Source organism: Pseudochaenichthys georgianus, chromosome 12 (genome assembly GCF_902827115.2).
Source record: "Pseudochaenichthys georgianus chromosome 12, fPseGeo1.2, whole genome shotgun sequence".
Classification (NCBI taxonomy): Eukaryota; Metazoa; Chordata; class Actinopteri; order Perciformes; family Channichthyidae; genus Pseudochaenichthys; species Pseudochaenichthys georgianus.
In genome coordinates, this window is record NC_047514.1 from 28,184,734 (window position 1) to 28,211,533 (window position 26,800).

The 26,800-nt window shown below is 47.6% G+C and overlaps 1 protein-coding gene and 1 long non-coding RNA gene across 2 annotated transcripts; one reads left to right on the plus strand and one right to left on the minus strand.

Annotated features, from left to right (window-relative positions):
* On the minus strand, positions 1–1,564 carry LOC117455762 (uncharacterized). The gene is made up of 3 exons (XR_004553168.2): positions 1,039–1,564; positions 519–637; positions 1–345 (listed from the first exon to the last, which is right to left on the minus strand). It is a non-coding gene; the product is annotated as an uncharacterized lncRNA (long non-coding RNA).
* Positions 563–26,772, plus strand: sec16a (SEC16 homolog A, endoplasmic reticulum export factor). Its single transcript, XM_034095316.1, is given in 32 exon segments — positions 563–647; positions 2,455–5,882; positions 5,988–6,139; positions 6,620–6,708; positions 6,792–6,918; positions 7,129–7,327; positions 7,754–7,937; positions 9,227–9,369; positions 9,658–9,719; positions 10,147–10,285; positions 10,381–10,623; positions 11,153–11,250; positions 11,337–11,418; positions 11,560–11,677; positions 12,094–12,205; positions 16,691–16,796; positions 16,933–17,073; positions 17,161–17,274; positions 17,428–17,623; positions 18,377–18,795; positions 18,900–18,947; positions 19,492–19,656; positions 20,085–20,177; positions 20,350–20,406; positions 20,497–20,522; positions 20,524–20,606; positions 21,238–21,375; positions 21,503–21,585; positions 23,167–23,238; positions 23,595–23,633; positions 25,013–25,081; positions 25,513–26,772. Coding segments are annotated over 31 exon segments (7,026 nt in total). The 5' UTR covers positions 563–647; positions 2,455–2,528; the 3' UTR covers positions 25,588–26,772.
* The last annotated feature ends 28 nt before the right edge of the window (positions 26,773–26,800 follow it).

Here is a 26,800-nt window from a genome sequence, read left to right on the forward strand (position 1 = left end):
TTTAATTCAAGTAAATGCTTGTGCCTAAGAGAGGGTTTAAACATTTCAAATGAATTAGCAAACTTGATATCCCAATGCAGTTTGTTAAAAGGAGGACAACAATATTAAACTACAGTAGAAATGACATGACATTTTTACATTACATGTCATTTGTTAGACGCTTTTGTCCAAAGCGACTTACGTACATTCAATACTGTGGACAATCCCCACAGGAGCATTTGGGGTGAAGTGTTTGCCCATACAACGACATGCTGACTGTAGTGGGGTTTGCACTTGCCACCCCCTGATTCGAAGTCCAGCACAACACATGCCACCAAGGCAAGCCAAATGTGTGTGTTAATGTACCTGTTGAATAATAAAGCAAATATAGGTTTGCGAGACAACCTTCACAATGGTAGAAATGTTAACATCTATCCAAAAAAACATAACTAAATCTAAAGCCCACACCAAAGTCCTAATTATAACAACATCAATTATTTGACGCACAGAAATGGATCAGGTCAATTCACAGAACTCACCTTTAACAAGCCCCGCCCCGTGGTGACGTCACCCTTGTTTGGCCTCTGACGCGGCTTGTACACGTAGCCTAGTAGGATGTGTTCATTGAAGATGGTGGCGGTGTGTCAGACTCACTGTCCTGCACATTTGTAAGAATGTATTTACATCTTTTACACATTTCTGATATTGGGTTTGAGTAAATATGTACCATCGTTAATAATGCTCTACTCTGATTGTTTTAATCCCGAGTTTATAACAGGATTTGAACTGTTACTCCTGTTGTTAGCATAGGCTAGTTAGCAAGCTATGCTAACTAAGCACAGATGCTAAGGCTAACTGACCAGGCAGTGAACCTGTTAAATGACGCTGGATCAGTGGCCAGTAACTTGAAACTGCTCTGTTCATGACCCGATCACTGTTACACATGTACAAAATGTTAATGTTGTCGTTTTTGAACAGTTTGTAGGCTACATGTGACTTTATATAGCAATGTTGTGCTGGGATCGGCGTTTGAGGACATGTAGAGAAATGTAGCCTTACCGTTAGCTGTTGAGCTATTCTGGAGCTTTCCTCGTCAGCAGCTTAATGTGTAATTTAATTTCGTGTCAGAGCATAGCGTACCAACTAGTTGCCATATCAACCAGTTTGGATCATGATCAGGAGTTGACAGTGTGTATCTCGATAGCTAACTTTGTTTGGTTTCATGTTGACTGTCGGTGTAGCTAACGTGAGCTTGCAACAGATTTTGGTGGATTTATAACCCTGAGCACTTAATAGATCCGGGATCATGCCCGTTGAGCTCCTCCTATCAACAACACTACCCTACTAGCTATTTCTCCTGGTTATCTTCCAAACTAGCAAGTGAGGGGGTGCATGTCAGTCCAAGCTAGCCCCCCGAACTTCCCACTGACAGATGCACACAGTATGTATCTGAGAAATATAGTTTATCATCAGCCAGAGGTGGATAAAGTACTCAGATCTTGTTCTTGAATAAAATAACATGTACCAGAGTGTAGGGATACTCTGTTACAAGAAAAGGTCCTGCAATCAAAATGTTACTCAAGTGAAAGTAGAAAAGTATTCACATCAAATATAGTGAAAGTAGCGACAGTAAAAGTAGTCGTTGTGCAGATTGGTCCATGTCAGAATAATATATATGATATGTTTTATAATGATTGATCATGAAAGTGTTCTCAAAGCTGGTGAAGGAGCAGCTAGTCTGAAGTACTTTGTAGACTGCAGGGTAGCTGGTGGATTTACTCCAGGTGGAACTAAAGTCATATGTTTTTGTGGCATGTCTGTTAACATCTAACAAACGTTACTAATGTTAACTTGTCAGCAGGATTTATTTGACGCATTGTATTTGTTAACCAATCAGCAAGTTCCTAACTTCAATCCAAATCCGTTTATTTGATCAGATCAGCAACATTTTCTCATCCTTTGCCATCCCCAATAAAACACATTTACTATGAGGCATGATGGCATCTGACTTGTTGTCATCTTTTTAGAAGCCACCAGATTGAAAATGACCCTTCGAGTTGTTTGTGATCCTAAAGCAGGTGCTTTTTAAATCGTGTGTGTGTGTGTGTGTGTGTGGTGTGTGTGTGTGTGTGTGTGTGTGTGTGTGTGTGTGTGTGTGTGTGGTGTGTGTGTGTGTGTGTGTGTGTGTGTGTGTGTGTGTGTGTGTGTGTGTGTGTGTGTGTGTGTGTGTGTGTGTGTGTGTGTGTGTGTGTGTGCGTGTGCGCATTCAATTCATTACAATAAGTACATTGTGTGTAACTGAATATAGTACTGTATCATTTCATTATCAACATCCTGGAGGCGATGAAGGAATTGCCACGTTCCATCGCTGTTTAAATAAGACCAAAGCCCACTCCACAAATAAAGGAGTGGCAGTCCATCAGAGGCATGTGCAGCTTTTTGTTTACCACTTCCTCTTTGCTTTTCTTTCCCCAGTGTCGCCTGACTTCAGTCTCTTCAGTTACATCTTCGAGAGTGACCTGGTCCTCGGACCCTTTATCTCTGCAGCCATGCAGCCCCCTCCTTGGAGTGGACCTCCAGGAGCCTCTGGCGGCCCTCCTCCTCCTTCTGGGCCCAATATGTTCCGCAGGACCAGGCCTCTCAAGCACTCGGCAGCAGCAGCAGCAGCTCATGCCCCAATGGCACCCACTACTCAACCCATGACAAACCCTTTTGCTTTTGTTAGAGCTCCTCCCCCTATGGCTGCTGGTGGTCTCCCAACAGTTCCCAACAGCAACCCTCCACCAATGCAAGCCCCTCCAAACTCCATGTACTCGCAAGCCAGCTCAGGGCTTCCTCCTCAACGGCAGACTCCGGAGGGTGGGTCAGCCACGCCCCCTGGTCCCTTACCGTCCTCTCTACCAGGGGTGACTCTGTTCAACCCTCACAGTGCAGCGGCCCCCCGTGTTTACTCGGCACCCGGCCCGGCAGGATATGCATCCTCACACAACGAACAGGGCTATTTTAATTCTACGGATCAGACACCATCTGTGGCCCTGGAGCCCCCACATGCAGCTGCAGCCCCAGCACAGAGTCAGGCACCTTTTAACCAGGAGTATCAAGGGCGGCCCCCTTCTCAGCCCGTTCCATTCCAGCCGGTGCCTCCCACCTCCTCGTATTCCCAGTGGTCCCCTGATCACGGTAGTCGCCCTCCGTCAGTGCAGAACTATTTCCAGCCTACTAGCGACCCACCGCCACAGCCTTTTAATTTACCTCCGCAGACCCAGATGTACCCCTCCCTGAGCCCACCACCTCATCACAACGCCCCCGCCCCTCCAACACAACCTGCGCATCCCCAGTCTCAAGCTCAGTTTCCTCCCCAGAACCCCGTAAACGCCCCCAGCTCTCAATGGCCCGACCCGAATGCACCGCAGCAGCAGAACTCTCACTTCCAAACTCAGAGCTACTTCAGTCAGAGCTCCGCCCCCCAGGACTCGTGGTTCAACATGCCTCCGCAAGACTCAGGCTACCACCAAATGGGGACCGGCCTGGCCCACCCTCAGCCCCGGCCCGAGTCTCATGCATCCCAACATGCGTCCAACACTGGGGCTGGTTCTGCTCCAGTCCCATACTCGCAGGAGTCTGGTTCCCTCTCAATGTTCTTCAAAGACAGCGATGTGGAAAATGAAGAAACACTGGCTGGAGATAGAAATAAAGCTGTGAACGGTATTCCTGGATCCCTGCAGCATCGCAGCCACCCCAGCCAATCAGATGCTCCTCTGCAGGATCACTCACACCTACCATACATGAATGAAGGCTGCCACCCACCACAGCCCAGCACCCAGGAGCCCCCTGATCCGCAGAACGACCACATGGAGAATTTGGAGTGTGTCCCGAACCAGGAAGTATTACCCAGTGAAATGCATGGCAGCCCGCCTGTTGCTCCTGCTGCAGCCCAGGGAGTAGACCAGTATGAAACTGGGCCAAACCTGGAGACTCCAGGTTCGATTCCACGTCCAATTAGATCTGCCAGTGTGTCCTCCAACTACAGCACTATGAGCCATGGCAGTGGAAGCGGCACCCGGCGGCACCCGGGAGTCGTGGGAACCTTTATTCAGCAGGAGAGTCCACGTCTCACTGAGGATGCTAACCTGCCTGCTGCCACTGTGGGCTACTTTGAGCAGATTGATACTTCCCCAGCTGGAGCTATGGGTGTACCTCCGAGCCCCCAGGAGCAGATGTGGGCCCCCACACCCAGCCCGCCCAAACCAACCGGCATCTTCCAGGCCAGCGCTAACAGCTCCTTTGAACCTGTGCGCTCTCATGGAGTAGGGGTGCGCCCTGCTGAAGTTGACAGGGCTAACGTGGTAGCGGAAGGCCGTGCAAAAGCTCCGCCTGGAAACCTGGAGCAGCCGCCAGATAATATGGAAAATATTTATGGCCAAGGACATCCTTTGCCTGCTGGGCCTGGAGGTGGTGTTCCTCACCTGCCTCACCCAGTGCTCCTTCCTCACTCTCGACCTTCATCCCGGGCTTTTGGCGCCAGTCGGCCCTGTGAGAGCCCGGCCACCACTCTGTGGGCCCCGCATGATCCTGCTAGCTTGGGCGCTAACATCCTCCTAGCCCCCGCTGCCCCGACAGTTCTCGCCCCTTTACGAGAGCCCAGTGTGGACGTGATCCAACCTCCAGAGGACAGCCCTCTGGACCTGCAGCCCCCACAGAGAACCCAAGCACAGCAGCACTCGGAGAACCTTGAGAACCCCCCACAGGTGAGTGAGGCGGAGCCGGCTGACCTCCACGGCAACCTGGGGTATGCTTCTCTCCTTGTTGCCGACTCGATCCAGCAGCCGGTTTTGATTGCCCCGCCTGTGTCCAATTACAGCGTGATTCCCCCCAGTACTGCTGCTCAAGCACCAAGCCTTAAGGAGACCACCCCCCCTGTGAGGCCACTCCCACAGGGACAGGGTGCCAGTACCTCCCAACCACCTCCTGTAACCTCTGATCAGAATCAATTGTTCCCGTCTGGACCTTTAAGCTTCAATCCTTCAGCTTCTAATCGCGGCCCGCTCAATCTGACCCGAGACTATGCAGACTCGGCGGTGTCAGACCTGACTCAGTCTCAGCCTGCCCGCCCTCCTCTCTCAAGGGGCCAATCATTTGTTGGAGAGGGCCTTTCTGCGCTCCAAGTTAATCCACACGCTTCTCTCGCAGCCGCTCCCGTCTCTAATCATAATCAGCCTTCAAATTACGAACTGCTTGATTTCTCTATGCACCAATCACAAGCTCACATCCCAGCCTCTCCGCACGAGTCTCCACAGTCCAGTAATGGATTTTACCTACAGGTCACCAAAGACGCTCAGCAGGGGGGACGAGCGATGGGGAATGTCCCTGTCCAGACCCCTGCCTCTTCTTCTTCTACCCCACAGGTACCACCGGCCCCCCCTCAAGCAGCTGCAACCATCCAGCCTCCTCCAGCTGAAGCTCCTCAAACGTCTCAGGCTGCACCGCCGGGACCACGTTATGCTGCTCCGGTTCCTGTGAGTGCAGCACCCCCCTCCCGTGACCAGTACCCACCTCCGGCACTTGCTGCAGGGGATGCATACCCTCCAGGACCTCGAGGACCTGCACCTCCAGGAGCTCCCCAGCCTGCTCCTGGTGAGCCCCCTCGACCACCCTCCTCTGCAGGCAGCCAGCAGGGCTATGGGCCCCCTCCTCCTCCAGGGCCAGGGCAGATGTATGGTGGCTATTATGGTAATTATGGAGAATACCCGGACGGCAGAGCAGCTTATCCTCCTGGCCAGTACCCGCCTCAGCCTCCTGGCCAGTACCCGCCTCAGCCTCCTGGCCAGTACCCGCCTCAGCCTCCTGGCCAGTACCCGCCTCCTCCACCACCCGGGGATCCTAGAGCTCAACAATATTATCCAGTATGTGAAAAGTCCTTTTAGTTTTGAGATGCAGAAGAAGATCATGCATGACCAACTGCAGCCATCGAATGAAAGACATGTGACCTGAAGTGTTTTATCTCTCAGGATGGTTCGTACAGGGGCAGAGCTGATCCGTGGTACGGCAGATATGAAGGACAGGCGGCAGCTTATCGGGATCCAAACCTTCAGTACAGAGAGCCTCAGCCGGAGAGACCCAGCTCCAGAGCCAGCCAGTACTCTGACCGCTCCTCCTCCAGGTCTGTGATACGCTGGCTCAGTGATGGAACATTAACTCAAGTACTTTATTTCATTACAAATTGGACATACTTCTCGGTAGTTAAGTATTTCCATTTTATGACCCTTTATTTTTCTACTTCCTTCCATTTTAGATGGAAATATTGCACCACTTACAGCAGTGTAAAGGGCAGTTGGAATGAGTTATCCATTAGTCGATAAAAAATTGGATGAAAACTATCTTGATTCAAACTTATTTTAATTGTTCCAGCTTCCCAAACGGGCTGCTTTTTCTTCTTTGTTTTCCATTGACACTTTTAATACTTAAAGTCACAATTTATACCCACTTTTAAAAGCAGTTTTTAAGTGTCTCACTTAAAAAGAGAATATATTGCTAACTAAATAAGGTTCCCTTGATGGGTATATGTTACACGTACATAGTATGTTTAGATGTTTTTGTATCTTACCTGTAAATATCACCTATCTCCTGCTTTCTCCCGCAGGCAAGGCTACCCTGAAGATCCCAACAGAGCAAACCAAAGTGCCTACAATGAATACTATGCAGATTACGCCAAGCACTATGATTATGGAGGTAAGAGCTCAGGTTAAAAGTATTGGATAGTAAACATAATGATGCATAATTAGTTCTAAAATATGGATATGTTCTGTTTGTAGCGTACAACTATGGAGCGTATGACCCGCGATACCGAGCATACTATGATCAGGCCTGGGCTAATTACGATGAAAGCTGCAGAGGCAGAGAAAACTACTATAATCAGCAGCAACAAGCGTATCCTGCCAGGTATGCACAGAAAACACATTGTGTACATATAAATTACATTATCACATATTGTGTAAGGTGTTCTGGTGTAACGTTTCATCACTTTATATGGAAATGATGGAAAAATGTATTTAAAACGTTTAAAAATGGTTCACCTTTTGTTGCATGTATGGCTCATCATGTCTAAATACCACAGTGCATTCAACTGTAGTTCTGTATCTCCTCTCACAGGAAAGAGGGCTTCGAGGATCAGTGGCGGTACTACCCCGGTTATGATGCCAGTTTTGATGATGATTACCGTCGCCGTGGAGAAGCGTTCGGGGATGACTTTGACCGCCGCAGTGTCCACAGTGAGCAGTCGGCCCACAGCGTGCACAGCGCCCACAGCAACACCAGCCGCAGGAGCAGCTTCAGCTCACGATCACAGCCGGTACAACAGCACACATTCTTCTGAGTGCATATGTGCTGTCGGGTCCGCTTTCAGGGAGTCTCATGATCCTTTGGGCTCAGCTGCTCCATTCAGCAGTTTCTTTACAATTTAAGCCTTTATTTGTTCGCTAAGATAAGATATAACTTATTGATCCAAATGTAATATCAGGACCAGCTGCACTATTTACTCGACACTATTGCATACAGTTCTTAGCATTGTCCAATGATTATCTCAAGCATAGGATAACAAACTGGCCTTGCACCTCTTTCTGAAACCAAAAGGTCTTGGTATCAAACTAAAGAAATGGCCAACTCTGCTCTTTTGAAATGAGTTTTAAAAGTATTCCTGTTTTTTAAGTTTGCTTTATTTTGAATTTCTTGTCTTGCAATTCCGATAATTACCTCCATTTGTCCCCCCCCCCCTCAGAGCCAGGTGTACAGAAGCCAGCCTGACCTGGTGTCAGCCGTCTATGACACCACCTCTTCCACTCTGGCTGTGGACTACTCCTACGCACAGTACCAGAACCACGCCGATGCTACACAGAACTACAGCCAGTACCTGTACCCCTCCGAGTACAACGCAGACAGCACCTGGACCGCCCCCGAGCAACGTGAGTACACCGTTCTAAGGTTGCGTTTGATTTGGCAGTTTAGCCCCACAATGCCTTGCGGCAGCAACATTAACCGTGACACAACATTCGGCCGCTAACGGAAACAACCGATCGTGACCGAGAAATGCGGATCATGTCACTGTGCTTGTCCAACATTTAACAACTTGGACCATAACTTGCCAAAGTGCTTTGTTCTGACCGCTCAACACTATAATAATCAAAAGGAGAAATATTAACGCATTTCACAGTGTGTGTCATACGTATTAGGATTCATGTGGATTCATACGTGTGGACCGTAGGGGGAGGCGGACAGCAATAAGTTTTACTTTACTTTTTTATTTCAGTTCCAACCTTGGTAATAAAGAATATATGATTCACTGCGGTCTCCGTTCATAAAGCCCACAGAGAACAACACCTTAAGAACGCTCAGCACAAAGTGTCTATGTGCGCTGTAGTAGTCCTCTGTACAGAGAACTGTAGTGTCGCAGCAGACGCACATTAATAATATCCGCTGGAGCATCATAAACACGTCTGATAGTGTCAGTGCAGTCGGATTCTCTTGAAGCCTGGTCGTCTTTTCCTAAGTCCTTTTGAATTCTCCTAGCCACTATTCCTCAACCCTGTGACGTCCCTACATCGACCAGAAGTCTGGCATTTGCACAGAAAGTTGACTAGAGTTCATTCATAGACTTCAAATTCCACCTCCTCTTAAGGCCCTGCCACACCTACCCGGTTTTGGGAGTCAGAGGCCGTCAGAGGCAGTCGGGCATTCGCGACGCCCTACTCAGGTTGGTGTGTCCCGCACCGTCGTTGCTTTACGGCACATTTTCACACCTCCCGCGGCCGATTCAACATGTTGAGGTCTGAAGGCCGCTACACACCAACCTGAGACCAAAGAACGCGTACCGAAGTCCGCTACGTCGCCTGCGTCGGCTACGCCGCCCGCCTACGAACACACCGCAAAGACTTCAGTTGATGGGTGGCAATAACTGTCCTTACCAGCAGGCAGCGGTAGTGTGTATTCGTCATTCAAAAGAGGCAACAACCGGAAGACAGACGATACACCGAGAGAAGAAGAATAGGCTGCGTGATATAAACAAACAACAAATAGCGTCTGGGTTCCATTTTCACTCGGGGGAGGTGTGAAAATGTGCCGTAAAGCAACAACGTGCGGGACACACCAACCCGGGTAGGGTGCCGCGAATGCCCGACTGCCTCTGACGGCCTCTGACTCCCAACATCGGGTAGGTGTGTCAGGGCCTTTACTCTGAGTGATGTTTCCTCTGCAGCTCCTCCTCGTCCTGCAACCCCAGAGAAGTTCAGCATGCCCCACCGCTGTGCCCGCTTTGGCCCCGGTGGTCATCTGGTCCAAGTCCTGCCCAACCTGCCCTCAGCTGGCCAGCCTGCTCTCGTTGATATCCACAACCTGGAGGTACATTTAGCTGATAATACTTCAGCACCTTACTGTGGGAAGATTTGGTCCACTGTTTGTAATGACTGAAGCAGCGGTGAGGGATTGAAACGTGTAAAGGTGTAAACATGACTGTTAGACAAACAGACTAATGATTCAGTCTCTGTGAATCTGTTAGATATGTTGCTCAACCTTACAGGTATAAATTAGAACATATAACCTTTCCAGTTGCATCCTGTTTTCCTTCTGAAAGTTACACTATGTTTAGGCTGTATAAAGCAGCATTTTAATCCATTTCTCTATTTGCAGACCATGCTGCAGGATACCCCCGAACAGGCAGAACTGCGGGCTTTCCCTGGCCCTCTTGTGAAGTAAGTGCATTCTGCCCTTTCTGTACACCTCTAATAGCTTTGAGTCATTGAGCTTTAAAGAACAAGGCTGGGAAAGTATTTTATTGTTATTGTAAACCGAAAGCCTTTCACACTTTATCACTTGTTTCACGTCTCTGTATTTCTCCACAAAGCCCATTGTGTCCTACAGAAAGCACCCGTCATATATGTACAGTATATGTATATATGTAAAAAATCAATAATATATGTTTTCTTTTATTTTTGTTGTTTTTATTACTACTACCAAGCCGGTAGCCACTAAGCACTGCTAACCTGTTATTTTGTATTATTCTTATCCTTGTGTGAACTCGTCTTTTCCTTCCTATGATCCTCTCTTGTGCTTTTGCTGCGAGAGCACCTGCATTTCCCTACGGAGATCAATAAAGGCTAATCTTATGTCCTCCACCAGGGAAGAGACCCATAAGGTGGATGTGATCAAGTTCTCTCAGAACAAAGCTCTGGAGTGCGCCCGGGACAACAACCTCCTCGACCGGGACTCTGCCCGCCTGCTGTGGGACTTCATCATGCTGCTCTGCAGGCAGAACGGGGTGAGGCTGCTGGGAACTCAGGTGGAAACACGTCAAAGTGACAATGTGTATATTTGTCTAAAACACCTTTCCCACTGTCACTCTTGTTTCTGTAGACGGTGGTCGGCACGGACATCGCTGACCTCCTGCTGAAGGAGCACCGCTCCGTCTGGCTCCCGGGGAAAAGTCCTAATGAAGCCAACCTGATAGATTTTAACAACGAGCCGCTGGCTCGAGCTGAGGAGGAGCTGGGCGCCGGGCCGCTGTCTCTCCTCTCCGACACTTTCATGATCGTCCCAGAAAACCTGGGCAAGGAAACGGAACGCTTCAGAGAGCTGCTGCTGTTTGGCCGCAAGAAGGTAGAGAACAAGTCCCGGCTCTGGGAGAGCGTCACATCAGCCCTGCTGAGTGTGTCTTCGCCCGTTAACAGGAAGACCTTAACATTTCACTGATTACTTGTATATATTTAGTTTATGCGTAATACGTAATGTAATTTATTTGCATTTTAAGAAGTTATATGGTTAGAGTCCAAACAAAGCAAAACAAATTAAGATAAAAGATACAAAAAAAAATATGATTTTAAAATGAAAATCAACAACGAAGAGGAAGAAATATAACTAATTACTTATTAAATAACTTCTAAATCAAGGTTAAAAAACATTTTAATTATACTTTTATTTACTTTTTTTAGCATTGTATTTGTATTATTGTAATTCTCTGGCTGGATGTCATTGCAGTCCTGTTTCTGTTTAACCATGTCAGGCACTTTCTAGTTTAGTTTGAAAAAGTGCTCTATAATATAGTTATTAGTTATTATCATCATAATTAAAGTCACATAACTAGCATCTTGTAAAATCTTAAATGAGTTACACTTTGTCTGTGAAATAGGATGCACTAGAAGCAGCTATGAAGGGGGGCCTCTGGGGCCACGCCCTGCTGTTGGCCAGCAAGATGGACAACAGGACGCATGCACGCGTCATGACAAGGTAAAGCAGCAGTGACTTTTAATCATAGCTGCACCCACAGTGTGGCATATGTCTTATGTAATATGTGTGGGTCCTGTTCTGTGTAGGTTTGCCAACAGTCTGCCCATCAACGACCCCCTGCAGACGGTGTACCAGCTGATGTCAGGGAGGATGCCGGCCTCAGCCACTGTGAGCTTCTCTCTCTCTTTAGCCCCTCCATGTTCTTCTGTATTACTCCTCAGGAGTGGCACAAGGTGTGTGTTTTCAGGGTGTGTGACCCTGTGTTTCTCTTTTGCCTTCCAAGTGAAGATATGTGTTGTTTTCATGCAGTGCTGCGGAGAGGAGAAGTGGGGCGACTGGCGCCCCCACCTGGCCATGGTGCTGTCTAACCTCACACACACTCTGGACCTGGATACCCGCACCATCAGCACCATGGGAGACACTCTGGGTAGGAATGCATCAAAACTCAATCTGGCTGCATTCAACTATATAATAACAATCATAATAATAATAATAACTTTATTATCCAGCACTTTTCAAAACAAAGTTACAAAGTGCTTTACATGGATTCAAAGTAAACTCCTCTGTGTGGGAGATACATGTATGTAATGTCCAGGTCCATTAAGGGCTGTAATATATATACAACGTTTCTACAATAGCAACAATAACACAAATGGATAATATAAAGTGATTACAAATAAAACATGGATGTAGAGTAAAACCAAGTAGTGGCATTATTAGTTTTTAAATAAGAGATGAGTTTTACGAAGTGATTTAAAAGATGAAACTAGTATTGTTTTCATTCTGAACCACAACAAAGACCTTTCCTCACATTCTGTCGGGGCCTGCGTTGTTTCGCTGCAGCTTCCAAGGGGCTGATCGATGCGGCTCATTTCTGCTACCTGATGGCCCAGGTGGGTCTGGGAGTTTACACAAAGAAGAGCACCAAGATGGTTCTGATTGGCTCCAACCATAGGTAAGAGATGGAGGCAGGTACACACTAGGGCTGTACCCGAATATCGGAATATTCAGTCGTTGGCCCACTATTCGGTTTTCAATTTTGTTATTCGGATATTCTTTTTTTTTCTTTTTTTTGAATTTATTGAAATCTCCAATATCAACGTAAGAGCTTGTGCCTCTTCGTGGGGTGCTAACACTTAACCGTACACTTTATCCTTTACTTTCTCCGTCTTTATATGTAGATATTTATTTTCTCCGTTAATCTCCGCTCCTTTTGTCGGTCACGTTGTTTCCATAGCAACAACAACTTCCTGTCAACAGCGCTAACTCTCCTTCAAAATAAAAGCATGTCCATACAAAATAGGAAGCCAAGCCAAATTACAGTTTCTTTCATTTGAACTGTATTGTCATACTATATCTTAGATATTTTATATAAGTGTATTTGAAGTGTACTAAGTATTATGTTCGTAACCTGTATTTAAATCAGGCTTTAAAATTGTTTGACTGATAGAGATCATCCAATGTTATTTGTTTATTGAGTGTTATGAACCTGCCTGAGGACCACAGATGGAAATTAGCTATTAGCTATAATCTGGCATATTGCATCTCTTCTCTTTGCTAAGATTAATGTATTTGTAGGTATGGTCCTTCTATAAATAAATAAATAGATACATATATATATATATATATATATACTTAAGACATATATACAACTGCAACGAAAGTAACAAACATAATATCCTTTTCAATTTCAAAGAAGATAAATTGGGTTATTCACATTAACATATAACTATAAAACAACAATACTGTCGAATAACAAAATGAATGTCTTGAATAAACCGAAATACACGTGTTGAAGCCGAATATTCGCTGCTGATTACTACCGAATATCCGGAGGCCGAAAAATGGTATTCGGGACAGCCCTAGTACACACACATTCAAGGTTCAAGGTTCTTTATTTTGTCATACGAACATAGCAACAGTGTAGTTATGCCGATGACATCCTGAGGTCACAGGCTTCTCCAACAGTGCAACACAATAATACAGATACACAGAAAGATATAGTGCAGGTAAATAGTAAATACAAAAAGAAAAATAGTTTGAAATAGTGCAATAAGAGTCTATAGGCGCGTTCACACCAAGTACTTTTCCCACAAAGGTTCCTGAGAACTCTTTAGTTCTCATGAACTAAGTACAGATCGCGTTCACACCGGAATAAGTTCCTGGGGGAGGATTAGGCAAATGAAGCCGCTGACGTCACTTCTTCTTCTTCTGCTTTGGGTTTACTGGCAGGCCACAAACCACTTCACGGCGTACACTGCCGCCCAAAGTCCCCGGCCGGAAGTCCCCGGAGTTGGGGACTGGCTTCAGTAGAAGCTGCTGGGAGTCCCAGCAGCTTCTACTGAAGCCTTCGAGTAAATCGCCAGAACGCCGACACCTCCTCATCTCCACCGCTCCCATGTTTTATTTTGTGCTGCCATAAGTTAGTCTGTAACGGAGGTGATCTCTGGGCCCATCGATCTCGGCCTCTAGCACTAAAAACATTACATGGGAATTTATGTAAGTTTGTCTGTCTCTGTTTCCTGGTTTCATGTTAAAAGTGTTCCCCTTCCCCCATGTCTGTGGCTGTTGATTGTGTGCACCTGGTGCCCTGTGTTGTCTCCTCCCCCCCACCTGTGTCGAATTGCTGATTAGTGTGTGTATTTAGGGTCTGTTGCCCTGTCTGTTTGAGGCTGGTAGTGTGGGTGAGATCCCGGTGGCTGTAGGCTGTGCCCACGTGAACAGCAGCAGGATTGAGGCTGTGTGTATTGTGTTCATGCTGTAATAAATGCCCACGCCGGGTTATATTTGGGACGTGCTGCCTCTGCCTCCTTGCTTGGTCTGGGCCACTCAATTGTCGGCTTCACATAGTCTCTCTGCGTTTCTGCGCTGGGCTAATGCTAATGCTAATAATGCAATGCGAGGATAATAAAATGGCGGCTTCACAAAACATTTTGGGAGTTTGACGGGGCGTGGTTTGCAATCCGCCCAGCCAATCAGACACAGGAACCTTTTTCTCCAACGAAAGACTGAAAAGGGGGTAAAAAAGGTTCTTTAAAACTAATTTAGTTCCTGGGACTTTTTGGTGTGAACGCAACTAAATCGTAGTTCTCAGGAACCTTTGTGGGAAAAGTACTAGGTGTGAACGCGCCTTGTATGCAAGTTTTTGGAATGATATATTAGATAAATAGATAAATAATTACTAAGTAGCAGATGAATATTGTGGATGTTGTTTCAACAGTTCAGGTGTTTAACAGTCTTACTGCCTGTGGGATGAAGCTGTCCCTGAGTCTGGTGGTTTTAGTCCGGATGCTGCGGTACCGCCTGCCAGACGGCAGCAGACTGAACAGTTTGTGGCTGGGGTGACGGGGGTCTTTGATAATCCTGAGGCCTTTCTTCCTGAGCCGCTGGGAGTGAAGGTCCTCCATGGATGGCAGCTCCATCCTGGTGATGTTCTCTGCAGTTGAGGGCGGTGCAGCTGCCGTACCAGGCCGTGATGCAGCCAGTCAGGATCCTCTCTATGGAGCACCTGGAGAAGGTCAGGGTCCTCTCTATGGAGCACCTGGAGAAGGTCAGGATCCTCTCTATGGAGCACCTGTAGAAGGTCAGGATGCTCTCTATGGAGCACCTGGAGAAGGTCAGGGTCCTCTCTATGGTGCACCTGGAGAAGGTCAGGATGCTCTCTATGGAGCACCTGTAGAAGGTCAGGATGCTCTCTATGGAGCACCTGGAGAAGGTCAGGATGCTCTCTATGGAGCACCTGGAGAAGGTCAGGATGCTCTCTATGGAGCACCTGTAGAAGGTCAGGATGCTCTCTATGGAGCACCTGGAGAAGGTCAGGATCCTCTCTATGGAGCACCTGTAGAAGGTCAGGGTCCTCTCTATGGAGCACCTGTAGAAGGTCAGGGTCCTCTCTATGGAGCACCTGTAGAAGGTCAGGATGCTCTCTATGGAGCACCTGGAGAAGGTCAGGATCCTCTCTATGGAGCACCTGTAGAAGGTCAGGACCCTCTCTATGGAGCACCTGGAGAAGGTCAGGATCCTCTCTATGGAGCACCTGTAGAAGGTCAGGATCCTCTCTATGGAGCACCTGTAGAAGGTCAGGATGCTCTCTATGGAGCACCTGTAGAAGGTCAGGGTCCTCTCTATGGAGCACCTGTAGAAGGTCAGGATCCTCTCTATGGAGCACCTGTAGAAGGTCAGGATCCTCTCTATGGAGCACCTGTAGAAGGTCAGGATGCTCTCTATGGAGCACCTGAAGAAGGTCAGGATGCTCTCTATGGAGCACCTGAAGAAGGTCAGGATCCTCTCTATGGAGCACCTGAAGAAGGTCAGGATCCTCTCTATGGAGCACCTGAAGAAGGTCAGGATCCTCTCTATGGAGCACCTGAAGAAGGTCAGGATACTCTCTATGGAGCACCTGAAGAAGGTCAGGATACTCTCTATGGAGCACCTGAAGAAGGTCAGGATCCTCTCTATGGAGCACCTGTAGAAGTAGCAGAGTATCCTGGAGTCCATGTTGAACCTGCGGAGGAAGAAGAGCCGCTGTCGAGCTTTCTTGGTGATGGTGGAGTTGTGAAGAGTCCATGTCAGGTCCTCAGTGAAGAGTCCATGTCAGGTCCTCAGTGAAGAGTCCATGTCAGGTCCTCAGTGAAGAGTCCATGTCAGGTCCTCAGTGATGAGTCCATGTCAGGTCCTCAGTGATGAGTCCATGTCAGGTCCTCAGTGATGAGTCCATGTCAGGTCCTCAGTGATGAGTCCGTGTCAGGTCCTCAGTGATGAGTCCATGTCAGGTCCTCAGTGATGAGTCCGTGTCAGGTCCTCAGTGAAGAGTCCGTGTCAGGTCCTCAGTGATGAGTCCGTGTCAGGTCCTCAGTGAAGAGTCCGTGTCAGGTCCTCAGTGATGTGGACCCCGAGGAACCTGAAGCTGCTGCCTCTCTCCACGTAGTCCCCTTGAGGGGCTCCGGGTGTTGAGGATCAGGGTGGAGGATGTGATGTTTCCCACCCGCACTGCCCGTCAGGAAGTTCAGGATCCAGACACAGAGGGCGCTGTTGAGCCCGAGGTCTCTGAGCCTGATGGCCAGCTTGGGGGGCACAATGGTGTTGAAGGCTGAACTGTAATCAATGAACAGCATTGTCACACATAGTGTTCCTCTGGTCCAGGTGTGAGAGGGCAGTGTGGAGGGGGGGGCTATGGCTTCGTCTGTGGACCTGTTAGCTCTGTAGGCAAACTGCAGGGGGTCCAGAGAGTCAGGGAGGGAGGAGGTGATGAAGGTTTTGACTAACCGCTCAAAGCACTTCATGGTGAAGGAGGTGAGTGCTACTGGGCGGTAGTCGTTGAGGCTGGTGATTTTTGTCTTTTGGGGGACAGGAACGATGGTGGAGTGTTCCTAAGGGTCCTTTATAGACCGCAATACATTTAGCAAGTTATGTCTCACACATCTTATCTTTGTCTTTTCAGTATGCCCTTTTTCCAATGTGCGAGCAATGAAGCCATCCAGAGGACTGAGGCCTATGAGTACGCTCAGTCTCTGGGCTCCCAGCCCTGCTTACAGCCCAACTTCCAGGTGCATTTCTATTTTATTTACAGATACAATAATAAACCTTATTTGGGCACTATATGAAAGAGGCCTATCCAAACTGAGGAAGAAGTGTTTGCCCTACCTGCGTAACGCTGTCTCTGCTCTGTGTATCTCTCTGAAGGTGTTCAAGTTGATCTATGCATGCCGCCTAGCTGAAGCCGGTCTGAGTGCTCAGGCCTTCCACTACTGTGAAGTTATTTCGAGGACTGTCCTCATGCAGCCTTCATTTTACTCTCCTGTGTTCATAAGCCAAATTATACAGGTATGCACTCACTCCTCTTCTCTCACTTCAGATACGTAACGGTTTCAGCTAAATAAACAAATGTTACGTTGTGCTTTATGTCGACAGATGTCAGAGAAGCTGCGATTCTTCGATCCACAACTGAAGGAGAAGCCGGAGCAGGAGCTGTTTGTGGAACCTGGATGGCTGAGCCACCTCAGGCAGCTGGACGGACAGATTCGGGTAAGCAGGAAACGGAAGGATTTCAAAATGTAGCACTTTGAAGACGGTAGTTTCCGATGGGCTGCTTGGACCTGAGTGCGACGTCTTATACTTGAATGGTTCTGTGTAGTTTGGGCCCATGTACCAAATGTTGAATTTGTATCTCCTCTCCAGACGGGGGTGATCACCTACAGCTTGGACAGAGCCCCCTCCTCTCAGTACGACTGCAGCAGCCCCAGCTCGGACCTGGACCAGCTCAGCCCCTCTGAGCCCTACAACATGCCGGTGGAGATGGACGGCCCCGACAACCAGCTGATGAGCTCATTACTGCCAGGCCCCCCGCAGCAGGGAGTGCAGCTGATGCCTCCAGGTGTGTGTGTGTGTGTGTGTGTGTGTGTGTGTGTGTGTGTGTGTGTGTGTGTGTGTGTGTGTGTGTGTGTGTGTGTGTGTGTGTGTGTGTGTGTGTGTGTGTGTGTGTGTGTGTGTGTGTGTGTGTGTGTGTGTGTGTGTTGTGTGTGTGTGTGTGTGTGTGTGTGTGTGTGTGTGTGTGTGTGTGTGTGTGTGTGTCCCACTTACACTAGCTTATATGTTCAATAACATCAACAGAGAGAGGGGAAATATTATAATTTATTTACGAACAAAACTTGTAATTATTTGACCTTACTTTACTTACTTTTAATTATTTGAATTGACCTCGCTGTTTATCAAAGCACACATCCTTGGTTAGATGTATGGACAGACGCAGTAGTTTCACCTCACTGACCAGAGGAAAATCACACTCCATTCAAACTCAATGAAAGTGTACAGAATGAGATGGAATAAGGAACAGGTCAAAATGAGTGACCATGGTAACGATTGAACACTAACCCTCTGGAACATCAGAAGGAGAGACAAGGGGTTATCTGTTTCCTGACATTGTGAAAGTGGGGTCTCAGACCCAGGTCCCTTTGCTGGGAGGGGGGTCATCTGTGTTTGTCATCCACATCTCTTGCCTCTGACTCAAAGCGCATCACGCTCCGTGTCCATTCAGCTGATCAACCTTTGACCTCTTGTCTTCTTTGAACCGTTTCTTATATCATGACGTTTGAAATGTACCATCTTGTCCCCCTCCTCTTCCTCTCAGCTCCCACCTCTATCCTCCAAGACGGGATGGCCCCTCCTCAGCATTTCCAACCCAACGACGTGCCCCAGTTCTACCCGGTCCCCCCCAGCGGACCCCCGGGCCAGATGCCAGTCTCCCCAAGCTACCCTCCGCAGGGCCCCGTCTTCGCCCCCCCTCCCTTCCAGCCTCAACCTGAGCAGATAGAGATGTTCCCAGGGGCCCATCAGCAACCCCCACCTCCTCAAATGGGCCAAATGTCCCCGCATGCACCGCACCCCCCTATACAGATGAACCCCCCACCACTGCAGATGCCTCAGCACATGCCCCCCTCTCCTATGCACATGCCCCCTGCCGAGCCGATGATCCATAGCCCCCCTGAGATGCATCAGATGCCCTCCTTCACCCCGCAGAGGGACTTCTACGACCAAATGGCGACCATGGTCAGTATCTGGGACGAGATCACGTGGCCGTCTTCAGGGGTCTTTATCCAGAGAAGAGTTTTCGCCTACTAACATATGAACTACTGTGTCTCTTGGTGCTGCAGGGTCCTGGGAGGAGGTCGAGGACTGTCTCGCAATCTTCAATGCATATGGTGCGTATCTGTCCGGGTGTGTTCACGTTGGGGTCAGCTCTGATTTGGAGCAGGTTGTTCTAGCTAGGGAATGTAAGATATGGCTGACTGAACTTGTGGATTCAACATTGGTTTCACCTGAAGGAAAACACGTTGGTATTACCAAGGAGTCCATCATAATGAGTTACTGCTTTAAGACGGGAAAGAAGAAAGAGGCGAGCTGATGAGTCTCGTCAGAAAGGGTTATCTATGTTTATATAATATACAAACACTCGTTTGTCCAGGTTTAGGCTTTTGGGGTTGATTTGTTTTCAGCTCTGATTTAGAGCAGGTGGTTTTTCCTAAGAAATAAAAAGAATGTTGATTTAACTTCGCTTGAGATCTCAGAACCTCTACAATTGTATTATTAAGAGAAAGTGCACGACGAGACGGTGAAAAAGAAGAAGCTCCCAAAAGAATCTTCATTTTTTTAATCCATCATTTTGAAATAGCATAGTTTGCTTTTGCTTTTTCTATATCTTTAATATAATATCTAACATTCTGGCTGGTATGTTCTGGTCTGCAGCCTTCGGGGCGGCGCTCTCGCACCACCTCGGAGTCGTCCACCCACTCTGGAGCAAGAGAGAGGAGCAACTCGGTGGTGAAGCAGGCCTCGCCTCCTCCCCCCTCCATCCCTGAGCAGCCCCGCAGAGAGGAGGCCAAGAGAGCCAAGAAGAACTCCCCGAAAAAGGTTCATGTTCCTCCATCCCCCCTCTGTGCCCTCAGGTCTCCTGCAGCCTTCGTTACCCATCAGCAGTTGGTGTGGAATGAGCACACACCCTTGATAGGCCGTCCCTGCACACAGACCTCCTCTCTTTGGTGGCATCATGCAGAACTCGGTCCAGGCAGCTGGCATGGATTCTGTCCATGGAGACGGGCAGCCTTCCTCCACGATGCAGCTGTTGATCTCTGCTATGAGAGTCATGTGCTCCGTGTCTTCATGAAGTGGCAAGCCAAAGGGATGTTGCATGTTGCTCCTCCCGCTATGCAGACAGTTGGAGAGCTTAGAGACGCAGGGCACGAGCCGAGTAACTGTACTGTACCGACTGCTGTTATCAACAGGTGCTTTGTAGCAGGTTCCCCAAACACTGCTAATCAGTGCCATGTCTCTGTCTGCAGGGCGGGGGCGGGGGAGGGGTCGGAGGCCTGCTGAGCTGGATCATCAGGAAGGGGAAGAACGAGGCGCACCTGCCGGACGACAACGACAAGTCTGTGAGTTACAGGTGTTGTTTCTGCAGGTCTTGTGTTCACGTACCTCTGTATTCGGGTGGTGTGTATTCATCTGAGAAGGGACCGTGCACACGTGCCAGGTGAATGAGACGACCCTGATCCAGGTCACGCCCTGTGAGCGGCAGCAGTGACAGCCCTGTGTTCTTTCCGTCAGATCGTTTGGGACGAGCAGAAGCAGAGATGGGTGGACATGAACGAGCCGGAGCAGGAGGTCCGTACTGCCCCCCCCCCCCCCAGCTATCAGACAGGCTGGATGTGTCATTGAGACCGACCGGTCCTGATGTCCTGTTGTTTCTTTCAGAGTAAGCCTCCGCCCCCCCCCCCCCTGCATCCCCAAGATGGCTCAGATGGCTGGGCCCACTGCCCCCCCGAGCGGGGGTCCGCCTGTCAACATGTTCTCCAGGAGGGCAGGTGAGCTCCACGCCATGATGAACCTTCCATTACACTTTCTTTACAAGATGATGATGAAACAAATGGAGTTGCAACAATCAGTAGACAAATCATCCGCAACTTCTTTTTGATAATAGATGAATTGTAAGAGTAGCTTTTATCGGTCTTATATCATATTAAATAAAACATTCTGGGTTTGGGACAGACAAGCTTAAGACATGACGACATCACCTGGGCTTTGAGAAACTGAATTGATATTTTTCACTATTTTATGACATTTTATAGACTCCTCCATTTTATCATCTTCAGTCGCAGCCCTAAAATCAGCCTAATACACAGCCTTGGCACAAACATCCGTCTCTTGCCTCTCACATGCGCTTCTTTCCTCTCACATGCGCTTCTTTCCTCTCACATGCGCTTCTTTCCTCTCACATGCGCTTCTTTCCTCTCACATGCGCTTCTCTCCTCTCACATGCGCTTCTTTCCTCTCACATGCGCTTCTCTCCTCTCACATGCGCTTCTCTCCTCTCACATGCGCTTCTCTCCTCTCACATGCGCTTCTTTCCTCTCACATGCGCTTCTCTCCTCTCACATGCGCTTCTCTCCTCTCACATGCGCTTCTCTCCTCTCACATGCGCTTCTCTCCTCTCAGGCACAAAGAGCAGATACGTGGACGTGCTGAACCCCAGCCGAGCTGCTACAGCTGGAGGGTTCGCCCCCGCTCCGGCAGACTTCTTCGCTCCTCTGGCTCCAATGTCCATGCCTGCCAACCTGTTCGTGCCTAGCTCAGGTGTGTAGGTGTCAGGATGAAGTGGATATGTGGGCAGAGCCATTCACAGGCGAGCTTCAGAAGTCCTTTTGTTTTTGTTTGAACAATAAAGAGTTGAAGGGATGTAATGTTGTTCTGTCTGGTCTAGCTCCTACCGACCAGCAGCCTCTGGAGGGAAGTGAAGGAGGACACCAGGAGCAGAACTCACCAAACACCCACGCGGCTCCACAGGTATCTATTTCTCTGTAGTGGTGAACGTCATAAGTTCAAAAGGTATAGTTTGAAATGTCACCTACTATGCTAAATCCATTTGTGTATGTGTTTTATTGATAAGCATGTGTGCCTCTAGTTGTCTCCGTTTGTATTTAGCCCGCAGCAAATTCTGAAAGTACAAGGGAATGTGGCCCACAGCTGAAACTTGTGATGGTCTGATGTAGTATTTCTTAAACGTAAATGTTAACATAGAGTATATAACACAGTATGTGTTTAATAAACCCACTTTTCAAATAAATTCAGTCAATTAAAGTTGAGAACTTTTTTTAACAAATCTTGTCAAACGTATTTGCATAAATAGCTACATTTGATTTTGCTCACTTTTTGCTTGCCTTACTGGCCTAGTGAGGCCACACTAGGACTAGTGAGGCCTAGTGAGGCCACACTAGGACTAGTGAGGACTAGTGAGGCCTAGTGAGGCCTAGTGAGGCCACACTAGGACTAGTGAGGACTAGTGAGGACTAGTGAGGCCTAGTGAGGCCACACTAGGACTAGTGAGGCCTAGTGAGGACTAGTGAGGACTAGTGAGGCCTAGTGAGGCCTAGTGAGGCCTAGTGAGGCCTAGTGAGGCCTAGTGAGGACTAGTGAGGCCTAGTGGGGCCTAGTGAGGACTAGTGAGGCCTAGTGAGGCCTAGTGAGGCCTAGTGGGGGGCCCGGCCCTTAGTAAGTTGGCCCTCTGTGAACAAAGTGTGGACAACCTTGATTAGCTAATAACCAAACAAGGTAACCCGCACACCTTGTTGCCTGAATCTCCTCCCAAAGCACCATTGTTTTGTTTTTTTAACCAATCAATTCACAGAGGGGCGTGGCCAGCAGCAGCTCATTAGCATTTAAAGCTACAGACACAGAATCAGCACTTTTGAAACAGAGCTGAAACAGAGGGGATTATGGGATGCTGCCAAACACTTCAGAGACATGTTTGTATATATCTGAGACCTGGAAGATATTGATGGAAAAGAGTATAGTCGGGGACCTTTAATATGAGTCGGCTTTGTGAACAAATGCTTATCATGCTCATCAAATAGTGTCACTTATGAGTATTAGAGCCATTGTAGGTAAATATTCTGCGAGACATTGATATTCTCTGCCATTGATGTTATGTTGTTCATTTAGGTGGAAACAGTCTGAAAGATCATTGTATGGCACATCGACTCAGTTTGCAGTCCTCCTCATCCTCATCCTCATCCTCATCTCGCCACACGTTTGAACCTGAGAAGCCTCGTGCTCTCAGGGCTTGTTTTGAGGGTTTTGAAGATGTTGAGTCCATTCCTGAAATGTTCAGTATCAAAAATGGCGTTTTAACCAGAAAATGCCAATAGTTGTACTCTGTGACTGACTTTGAGGATGTCGGGGACTCGTCTGATTGGACGGATTGCTTATTGATTTGAAAAGCAGTTGTCCACAGTAGAGATACTGATTGTAATGTTGTGCTCGCGATACCCAATGTGTGCACCACTGCTCATGGTAGCAATAGCTTAGAGGTCATCTAGTCGTGAGACACAAAGGTACATCTGTTCTTATCCATGTTCCCTTGTGTAGATGTTCAACCCCACGCTGTTACCCCCCGCTCCAGAAGGCCACCCCGTGCCGGACGGCTCTCAGTCCGGGGAGGTAAGACACGTTCCTCCTGCTGTCGCCACAGTGCGTCCTGCCACTGCCTCATGATGCTCCACCCTAACAGCCAGTGCGTGCAGTGGGCTTCTTTGTATGAATCCAAGTTAAAAGAAGAGAGGGAAACCACATGGGGGTGCATGCACGTCCATTTTAAAACTCTGCATAATCATACTAAATGCGCAGCCTGGTAAAAAGTACAAGTCTGTGCTCATGATCTTATCCTCTCCATGAATCCTAATGTAACGCTGGTGTGGGTTGTGATCTGGTGGATGGAATCTAATGCAGTGCATGTGAAGATTACTGACATGGGTTTGTGTTTTCTGTTGTCTACTGTTCCCTCCTGCTGTCTTCAGCTCTCACGTTCTAGCTCAATGAGTTCTTTATCACGCGAAGTGAGTCAGCATTTAAACCAGGTACCTTCTGCCGGGCCCGCAATGGCCCCCCTCACCCTGCCTGCCTGCCCCCCCCCCCCCCACACACCCAGCTCACCACATTACTCGCAGCCCGACTCACTGTCTGCACCCAGAGCCCCCCCCCCCATCTGGCCCAGGATGCCCGCTGCTCTCCCGCCTGCCGTCTCCAGCATCTCTCACTCTGCTCTCAATCCGTTTCCAACATACACGTCGATCTGCCCGGAGATGCAGTGACGTGCTGACTCTGAGATGCGCTGAGCGCTGCTCTGTTGTTCCACACATCTGGTCCCAACTGAAATATTTCATCAACAATCAAAAGATTCACCGTGACACTAAGTACATTGCGTTCCCCTCTAGACGAAGCCGTCTGGCTTTGGAGGTGTTGGGGCTAATGTAAGGTTCGTAATGTAATGTCTCCACACGCCTCTCAAGGTCCGATAACACTCTGTTGTATCTGGTATTAAATCATTATTATTTATATCTATTTTGAATAGAAGGTTACTATAATATGTTTTATATCTAAAGCATGTTAGAACACAGCTACTAATACTAGGAATTCCTTAGAATAATTTACTATGATATAAAAATGTACACAATCTGCACCTTTATCTCACGCGCGATCAATGGTGTCCGTTTTCCCTCCAAATACACGGCACGGTCACATCTAGCACCGCCGTATACTGCAGTATGGGCCCACCGCTGCCACCCTGTTCCACACGTGGTGTTCAAGCTTTCCTCAGACATTTATCTTTCCCTCAAGAATTCATTCCAACAACTTTGGTGATACATGAGACCTTAAAAGAGTGAACATTCCCTACATCGTCACTTTGTAGCTGTTGAAACATTTTTGGTTTAAAAAAACACAATGGTGTTCTAGGAAGAGATACGGTGATAAGGTGGGGGGTTACATTGGTTGGTTAATGGTTAATGGCACAACCCAAGTAAACATTGAGACATCACAAAGTGGCCATCTGATTGGCTCCTTTTCTATAGAAGGATCAGGACAAAGGGAGAGGGCACTTCAGAGCCTCTGAACACTGAGGTGGTGACGTGTACAGGATAACAGCTGACCTTTAAAGCCCTGCTGTCTACAGCCTCAGAGAGCCGCTAACATCTCTCTTCTAAGTGTACTACAGCCGAGTCCTTCCTTAAGTCACGAGAGGTCAGAGTGAGCCTGCTGGAGACGCTGCATGCTGCCACCGCACCGCTTCAACCACCCTCCACACTGCATGCTCACCACAGCCAGCCTCGCCTGTGTGCCGTTGCTTTTCCTTGCTTCTGTTTTCATGATGTTGCTGAAACACCAAAGTGTGGAGTGCCTCAGCACACACTGTAGTAACTGTGTGTGGTCTTTGCAGAGCCCCCCTGCCCCCGCACCTCCCCCCGCTGGAGGCGTCACCTTTTATAACCCTGCACAGTTTGCACAGGTGAGGATTTAGGATTTTAGTTCCGATAATAATAGTTTTGTTATTTAAGGCACAATGGCTAATAAGGTGAATGTATCGGTGAAACAGAAGGGATAGAGCCGGGGGTATAGCGCGATATTCCAAGACAAACTACATTTCCAAGATTAAAGTCGTACATTTCCAATAATTTTTATTTTCTCTGACATTATAATGCTAAAGCTCTTGTGGATTATTTTCTTATATATTTCGTTTAATTGTATTTTATTTTAATAACATTTGATTAAAAAGACACACATTTTATAACATGACTGTCTTCAATCTTAGAGAATTTCAGATGTGTAAGTACCCCAGACCTGTCATTGAATTATGTTTTTCTATTTACAATGCTCTATCTTTAAAAAGTGCTCTTATCTCTTCACGTCTTAAAGTTTGTTTTGTATCCCTTCTCTCAGGCGAGTGCACCATCGGGGGGGGGACACCGCCCCGGGCGTCTGGGCGGACAGCGGCAGTACCCACCGTCAAAATAAGCCCCTCCTGTAGAGAGATGGTGGAAACAGACTTGTCGTTGGATGAAGAGATGAAGCGCATGGACCTGCTGCTCTCTGCCGAAAGGACCCTTCGTTCTGCCCGCGGCGAAGGAGAGCAGACTCCGTCTCAATCTTCATCGTTAACCACTCTTCCTTCAGTTCAGTAATCGTCACTGGTGAATTTTAAACAGGCTTTTTTCCCTGCTTCCACACAGGAAACAGACGGATAGGTTTTAGGCTTGTACCATTCATACGAGAAGCTGAAAAATAAACGTGTTGCTCCCCTCAGATCTAACACTGTTAACAGAACGATCAACACATTGTCATGTTTTAGGTTTCCCTCTTTGTGTCTGAAGTGCAAATGATTGATTGTTTGTATGTGTGAAAGGATGGAGAGAGAGACAGTGGCACCTTTTAATTTCAGACTGGACTTATTCTGTAAACCGGAGATGGCATTTTGTGTGACAATAAATCCAGTGTGTCGTTTGCTTTTCCTCCAGTGAAGGAAACATGTTGCACGACACACGAGAGACTGGCCTCCCTTACAGATATTCAGATATTTATTTAAATGTCCTCCTGCCCATAAATAACTCCTGACTTCAAGATGCGTCGGGGTCTTGCGTCCCAGATAGGCTGCCGTTTGATGATGTCACCAAAACAAGGGGTCTTCAGAACAGCAGGAATCGGAAATAAAATGTCGCTTAAAATAAATCTATCCAAATGTTTGTATATCAGATTGATTGTATTTATGAGCTGTAGGCAACAAGCTGTGTGTGTGTGTGGGGGGGGGGGGGAAGAGAGCAACTCATTTGTTCTGATTAGCTTTGAAGAAATGCATTTATGACTCATCAGAGAGCGATGATGTGGATTCCTATTCTGATCGTTTGCATCGGCCGCTTCTGCAGACAAATAAATCTTTATCTAAATTGTGAAATGAGTAACTTGTACTCTTAAATACTTGTCATTTTTAATTTTCTGATGTGATTTTTTTATTTGAATAGTTTGTCATCCCAAATGTTTGATTTAATGATTTTGTAGACATCCGGTTGTGATTTTAAAAGAGGTCCCCTTTTGTTTCAAAGAAGGAAATTATTTTTTCCCAAATGTTTAGAATCTCTCATTGACATAAAACAGTGAAAACAAAATGGTAATAAAGGTATTTTTGAGCTCTGTAGCACTTTGAAACATGTCTATTGGTTTTATTCTTTACAGA